Below are 8,286 nucleotides of genomic sequence, written 5' to 3'. Positions count from 1 at the left end.
TATTTTGTTTTATATAAATTTCAAAATATTTTAAAATATTACAAAAAGCATTGTTTTTAATCATTACAGAAATTTATTCAAATTAAAATATTTTTATAAATTTTTATAAAATATATAAATTTGGTGATGTCATAAATAATAATTACATTTTTTGACTTTCCTGGTTTTTTTTTCTTTCCATATGTGAACATACTTGTAGAAGTTTTTTGATACTTGGTGGAATTCTCAATCACTCTTATTAATTCAATTTCACTGTCTGCTAACTTTTTAGCAGCAATGAATAGATCCAGATTTTCTATAGGTTCAGTCTAGAAAATTGTTTCATTAACATTTAGAAAAGTAAGATACAATTATATATAGCACTAATTAGTTATTTGTGATAATATAAATAATAGTGTATAATATCAAAAGATTAAAAATTTTAATATAAAGACAAAAGCAAGAAATAGCAATTGTAAGAAAAAAATAAAACATCAATCTGCTTCAATATTGTAACTTTTATTAAATGAAAATATTTCTAAAATTTCAGTAAATAATAATTAGAAAATGTTAAACTTTTAAATAAATGTTAATAAAAAACAAGAATTAATATTTTTTTAACATACAAAAGGGAACAGCCGAAGTAAATTTGGTAAAATAAAACTTTTTATTTTTTTCCAAGACTACTCTTAATAAATAATTTTAAATTCTATAATAAATATAAGATATTGTTATAATTATTCATCAAAATGCAGGTGATGAATAGTGATGAACAGATAATCTATCCTTTTATAGATATATTTATAGAACCTCCTACACACATCTCACACACCACTACACACACACAAAATTCAAACTTGATCTTCGTCCCACGTATTTACAAGCACAGAATTAGCAATTATTGGCTTCGTGTGAAAATTTATAAAAAAAAAAAAATAGGAATTTAGTATAAAGTATTCGTAGCATAAAGTATTCGAATTAGATATTGAAAAAAGATAAAAAAGCATAAGTTAAGAATCGAGATAAGGTTAAGAGAATTTGTGTCATATAATCTGGATAGATTAAAAGTATGCTAAAAGCTATTGCTCACTGCCAATGCATAGCAAAATGTATTATCATTAATTATCACTTTATTCTTAAAAATCACTGATAAGATAAGAATAAATAAGAATGTAGATGTCATTGGTATGATTGCCCTTACCATTTGCTCTAATCAGGATTTAATGAATGTTAAGACAATTCATTTCAAGTAAAATTGATTTATCATATAACACAGATTATACATTTAATTTTTTTGTTACAAATGAGTCAAAGAAAATAGCACTTTAAATTCACTCACATTTTACTTTTTTTTATTGTTTTCTTTACTGCGTTCAATACATCGCAGTCGATCGACGTATAAGTGTCGGTCCACAATAAGTATTTAATCTTTAAGCCGTAAGAAATTGACCAATCATAGTCGATTATTCTTTTCATATTCAATTATAATTGGTCAATTTCTTACGTCTTAAAGCTTATATCACCTATTGTGGACCGACACTTAAGTCCCGGTCTACAATAGGTGATGTAAGCCTTGAGCCATAAGAAATTGACCAATCATTATTCTCCTATTCTTCGACTATGATTCGTCCATTTCTTATGGTTTAAGGCTTAAATCACCTATTGCAGGAGAAGAAAGAAGCCTGAGAGCGGCCATACACGCGATTTAGCTGTAACTTTATTTTGAAGCAGATCCGAGGATAATTGAAGAATAATGATATTACCGATCGTTTTGACTATACTAAGGATAACAAAGGGAAGATAACGTTTATTAATTACTGTTATTATTATGATGAATTTAATTTTAAATTAATAGTTCCTTTTACGATAATAACAGATAATAAAATAAATTTTTTGGAGTACAAAAATAATAGCAAAATGCAAAGTTATTCTAATAACTGTTTTTAGTGTTTTATTTTAAATAATTTAATTTTCATGACATAAATTTTGGAAAATATAAAAAATGTAAAAGAACTGCAAGTTTTAAAAAATATTTAAACTGAAGGAAAAAATAACATTGTTTTTTCGCAGAAGTCTCCATCCTTTACTATTTCATTTTTTTTTATGACTATTACATAGATAGCATCAACAAAAACATTAATTAAAGTCTTACACGACTTTTTTATAAATGGAATCTGACATAAAATTAACTCTTAATATATTTACATTAATTAAATTTTGAGTGGAATATAAAAATTTGCAAAACATATCGATAAATATCGTCGAAAATGTTTAGTATAATTTATTATATTATAATCAAAACGATATATCTACAATAATAATAATAATAGTTTCACGATAATTACGAACGATTACTTTTATACTAATAATCTAATCCAAATATCTTCCCAAGTAGCAAGATGACATCATAATGACATTGAGCACTTTCAAATTCTTATGAATTTATTTTTAATTATAATTTGCACACTATTTTGTAATATGTATGTACATATAGCGATAACTAATTTATTATAACAATTATTTATTGTAACACATATAAAATATGTAAGATGTCTATATATCTAACTTTAATAAGTCGTAATAATTTTATTAAACAAATGCACGATAATAGATTATTCAGAAGGTATTTAAAATAACAACGTAACAATTACAGCATTTAATGTTGAGTTATCAAAAGACATTGTAGAGCCTTGTATTAGATATTATTCGTAATATTGTTGAATATTTGACACACGTTGTAGATATCGCAGCCTTCAAAATTGTTTACGTGCCGTGGCTGTGGTATGTACGGCGCGCAGCGCGCGCCATGTTTACGATCGCGCGCCATGTTTACGATCGCGCGCCATGTTTACGGTGCTCCACGTGTTATCATTCCTCATCCGGCATTCGTACGAACTGATAGCGGCGCGTATCGCTCCGCGTTTCCTCATATTCTTTCGTTGTTAAATAATACCAAATATTGCCGTATGAATATAATGTAGTAAATGCTTATCAACGCTTCATTAACTATTCATAAACGTATCGAAACAATATCTTTTTAATAAGTATATGCGCATACATCGCGCGACTTATTTCTTAAAAATTTATGACTTTTTGTAAATGATAACCCCTCCGATGGGTACAGCCTTGACGTGGCGGAGGGGCTGAGTATTCCGAGGGATTTCGTATCCCAAAGACGAAGAAGCCAACAGTACCCATTGCACCATTATTAATAATTCCATATTACAAATAATAGCTAACTTATAAAATACTGTAATTTTTAATAATCGAACATTTATTTTATTTAAATAATGTATATAAATATTTCATTAGAGAATATCGTTTCGCGATATGCTTGTGAATCGACGACTAATTAATATATATATTATTAATAACATTAATATTATCGTTGAATGATATTAATGTTATTAAGAATATATTAATAATATACGCAATGCCGTCGATTTGTAATCAACATGCCACTGCTGATTTAAATGAGTGAATGAACTGTCAGATGTATATATATATATATGTATATATGTATATATTTCGCGACTTTTCCTTTGAAATTCATAACTTTTTATAAATAATACCCCTCTAATGGGTACGGCCTTGACGTGGCAGAGGGGCTCAGTATTCCGAGGGGTTATTTAAGCAGTACTATTAATCGGTGAAATATATTTGCCGATTAACTTATGCTACTTGAATACGTACTCCAAAGACGAAGAAACTAACCAGTACCCGTTGCACTACGTTATTAGTAACATTAATATTAACGTTAAGTAATATTACTGTTATTAATAATATACTAACACAGCATAGCCACGAGTCGTGAAATGGCTCTTATGTGGCAAACTTAATTAATGCGTTTGACGCATTAATCGTCGGTTTTTAACCGACATTCCGTCGCCGATTTAATTGTAAATGAACGAACTGCAGTCAGTTCGTCGCGTCGCGCGTTTGCTTCGCGAGTGCCGTAAGAGTGATCGGACTAAAAGACTTTTCCTCGCCCTGCGAGGGCTCGTTTGAAAAATATCATTGTTCGAGTCGGTCGAGTCGCGCTGTCAAGGGGTGCAGGGAGCGCGGGGATCTCATTGAGGCGTAGTCGGCTACGTCTTCACGCCACGTGCATCGCGGCACTGGTGATGCCGGCTGTGAATGTTACACGCACTCGCTACCGCTTGATGTGTTGTGTTTCGCACAGTTGCAACCTGCATTAAACGGCTAATTGAGAACACGCTCTGTCTTCGACAAATGGTTCGGTCCCAATCGGTAAGATTTCAATCGGCTGACTTGTTTTCGTCGCTTATTCTCTTGATTTCTTATTTTCGACACAGCATTGCCACGAGTCGTGAAAGGGCTCTTATGTGGCGCGTGCGTTTCACGCACTGACATACGCGATTATATAAGCGCGTATTAGTCTGGAGCGCGCGGACTATTTCTCATTTTCGACACAGCATTGCCACGAGTCGTGAAAGGGCTCCTATGTGGCGCTTGCGATTATTTAATCGCCAACGACCTTTATCTTCCCTTCCTTAATACCTTACCCTTCCCCTTGCTAAACAAATCGTGTTTAATCTGACTCGATCAGAGCTTAGTTCGGGCGGTTATTGCGTGTGCCGAGAGGCTGGATCCCAGTTGTCCGATTGTCTAGATTGTTAGGCATCGGCGGTGGGTACCTTCTCTCTCGTCACATCTACCAGCCTTCTCGATAGCCCGGGTGACTTTTGATATCACGTGTATGGTATCCGCCCTGGTGATTCGACCTGAACCGTTGGCTATGCGATGGTTGAGTCAATTTTAGACGTGATTTCTAAGAACCAAGAGACGTCGGATTCAAGTCAGTCGATTCGTCTTCTTCCACTTCGATCCTAGCCTTTGCTTGAAGAGTTACCGTGTGTCCCGAAAGCTCACCGACTCGGGTGCTGACTGGACCGACGGAACATGATATTTTCACGGGCAGCTAAACGCGGAGTGCCGTCAAATATCGCGCGAAAGACTTTTATCGAAAGTTAGTCCGCGCGCGATTATAATAATTCGCGAGTGTTTTTCGCGAGTGTCTTGTGCTGCGAGGACATCCGACGACCCGACACCTTAAGAGGAGGAGGAGGCCTAGGAGAGGCATCGGGCATCGGCGGAGCAACCTTGCGGTAAGTATACATCTTTTGTCAAGATGAAATTATTTCTTTTTTTATTTATTTGAATCACTGAATTTCAATCATTTTAAAATTTATAGTTTATGAAAAAAATAATAATTTAACGTTTAATATGAATTTATTTCAATAAAAGTCTTTTTTGAAAATTATTTATTAATTATTAATTATTTTCATAAATATCTAATTGAAAAACAAGTAGATTTGATAAAAATTTTTTAAGTATCGATTATTTCGAACGCTAATATAATTTGAATATTCTTTTTGTATGTTACAGAAACATCGTAGCTACGTTGCAGATTAACTCCGCTGTTGCGCATCGGGTCGGTGAGTGATAAATTTTTTATACTGGGGTAACAAATCTATGAAACTTATATTAGACTATTTTTATATATTTATTATTACAGTTTTGCAGTTGGGTATATTTTCATAGATTTGTTGTCTTAAAATGGATATTTAAACAATTTAGGATTGTATATTTAATCTTGGTATGACACTATTGATTTATTATAATGCACTTGTACAAACACAAATAGAATTTTTTATATCGATTTTATTACTTTATATTGTTTTTTTATATTTCATTTGCGGGATGTATTAATTGCTAAGAATTATCAAATAATCTTGCAATCTAATGCAAGAAAATATAAATAAAAATAAGTTAAATAATTTAATTGTTTTAAGAAATTAAATACTTATGTACCATATAAAGTAAAACAGATATTTTTAAAATAACAAAGTTTAATTAATTAAGAATTTTTTGGAAATATATAGAATTTATTCATCTATAGAATATATAGAATTTATTAATATGTAGAATTTATTAAGTTCATTAAATTTTTGAAATAAATTATTAACAATTAAAATGGCATAAAATCGCGTGAAAGAAATTTAATTAGTATTCTTTAAAAGTATTAAATTTTTATTTTAAATGTTTTTATGATATATATTTCTCATATTAAATGAAGAAATATAAATGGAAATATAAAATATAAATATAACTATGACTCTCTGTTGAATTGGATTACTATGGTTTAAAAAATAGTAATCTTTGAGGCCCGATCGCCACTATCTGAATTGATTGGGCATTGTGTCTAAGACTATCCTAGACTGAGCACATTAGACTAACAACCCAGTCGGGGCAGGGATTAACTGGAGGTCACGATCCTCCGATCTATCCTGAGCCCACATTCTAGGCGTACGAGACCTTCGGGAAATCTCTATTGCGTCTATACTGCAAGCTGCCCAACGGAGGCTTAAAGTAGGTCTGAGAGTACGTACTCTCGCCTTCCGGAGGAAACGTGCCCTTGCAGAGAAGGTTTGTCAGGTGTCCTGGCTTTACGAAGTCCAGTGCGCCGGGCTGGCGTTTGTTATTTGGACCCGTGAGTCCTAGCGGCCTGGAAACCGCGTCGTGCTGGTGTCTATTGACGTTTAGACATGTGTCGTGAGGGTTGGAATGAAAAGAGAGTCATAGTTTATATTTATATGAAATAAGAATATAAATGAACATACTATGTATCTTTTATTTATTACCTATCTTTCCTCTTCCCTATTTTAATACCAAGATTAAATATTTAAATCGGTGCATGAAAGAGATATATATGTAGTATATATGTATGAAATTCAGAAATTTTTTAATAATGTATATTATAAACGTAAGTAAATGTTCAGCAAACATTAATATAACAAATTATACAACAAGCGTGCCGATTTAATCCTAATCACGTTTAACCTATCCATCTATATAATTAATAATTTGGCTTTACATTAGTTGAAGCAAAATTTAATATGACGTGAGATTCAATAAATGTTTTGTTTCGCAGAATCTAAATTTTTAATTATAAATTATTAATTTATTTTTATTTAAAATACATTATTTTGTATTGAAAATTTTGAAAATTTATTTTTAATTTAAATTCTAATTTAATACAAGTATTGTTAATATATTTTTTTATTTACATTATGTATTAAATTTATTATTACTCACATTATTATATTTGATGAATTATGTAGATACAATATTTAGCATTTAAAATTTATAACAATTTATAAAAAATTTATAAAATCGTAACAATTTCATTAATATTAGCTGATTACTGATTATGCGAGAAATTTATTATCTCGCTCGAATCTCATGTCATTTATTTTGAATCTTTTATGTCATTCTCACCTGATTCAGCACTGAGAAAAGATTTCTTTAGATTTAGATTTCTGTTTGTTTGACTTGAATTTATTTAACTTAAACAACAATTTTGTATTAAAATTCAGTTTGTTGAATTAAAAGTTTTGTTTGTTTTGTTTCGTTAGAATATACTATGTTGTTTAATAGAAAAAACATCATTATTTAAAAGAAATAAAATTTATTTTTGAATCAAATAATACTTTGTTTGGCTAGATTAAATATTGTTTCAATAAAGAGATTCTTTAATATTGTTAAAGCATAAATAAAGAGCGCATTATTATTTTGCAAACAATTTATTAAATATTTTATTTGAAATAAAGCTATTTAAAAAATCGAACAATCGAATTTGTAAAATTAATAATTGATTGATGTTTGGATTATTTAAAAAAATAAATATCTTTGAATCTAATACAGTTTATTAAATCTAAAGAAATCATTCCCTCTGTGTGGTGAGATTTAAATAAACGGTTTAAATAAACGGTTTCGATCGTACGCGAATAATACGGATGATATATATGGGCCTTACATTTTTTCTTTTCATTGAATATATTTTTCTTTGACTATATATTAATTATATAGATCACAATCATTTTTATTTTTACTTTTCTATTTTTATTATTTAATTTTCTTAAATTTTTTTTATCAAATGTAATCGAGTTTTTTTATTTTAAATCAAAGACTAATTACGCATGCTATGAAAACGCGATTGAAAGCTAATTAAATTAGCTTTCAAAATTTCATGTAAATTTTATAAGATTTTATCACAAATTTCATATTTTATTAATGTTGAATGGCCCTTGATCGACACGATTGTACGACCATCATATACGCGCATCGATATAAAGAATCTACTGGCATAATTAGCCGGTAATTGAAGAAGATATCTCCTTCCTTATCTCTGACTATGTGGCCAAGTCAACGATGGAGCAATGTGGCCAGGAGCAACGAAAGGTAAGTCCAATCTGGCCTGAAGAATCACACAAGGTTAATTTA

At 30.3% G+C, this 8,286-nt stretch overlaps 1 protein-coding gene across 4 annotated transcripts in view; it reads right to left on the bottom strand.

Moving 5' to 3' along the window:
* Positions 1-1,452, bottom strand: part of HDAC6 (histone deacetylase 6) — a 13,817-nt gene extending 12,365 nt beyond the window's left edge. For 3 of the 4 annotated variants that reach the window (XM_089073278.1, XM_089073279.1, XM_089073280.1), the window contains exons 1-2: positions 1,181-1,392; positions 147-308 (exon numbers count right to left, since the gene is read on the bottom strand). In XM_089073278.1, coding sequence (XP_088929404.1) covers positions 147-308; positions 1,181-1,183 — 165 coding nt within the window. In that variant the 5' untranslated portion in view covers positions 1,184-1,392. Of the gene's footprint in view, positions 1-146; positions 309-1,180 lie in introns of all 4 variants that reach the window. The other variant, XM_089073281.1, reaches the window with a different exon arrangement.
* Positions 1,453-8,286: the final 6,834 nt, after the last annotated feature.

This window comes from Pogonomyrmex barbatus, unplaced genomic scaffold, assembly GCF_055798465.1.
Source record: "Pogonomyrmex barbatus isolate J1 unplaced genomic scaffold, ASM5579846v1 scaffold15, whole genome shotgun sequence".
Taxonomy (NCBI): domain Eukaryota; kingdom Metazoa; phylum Arthropoda; class Insecta; order Hymenoptera; family Formicidae; genus Pogonomyrmex; species Pogonomyrmex barbatus.
The sequence above is the reverse complement of the archived record's forward strand: the minus strand, read 5'-3'. Positions and strand labels throughout refer to the sequence as shown.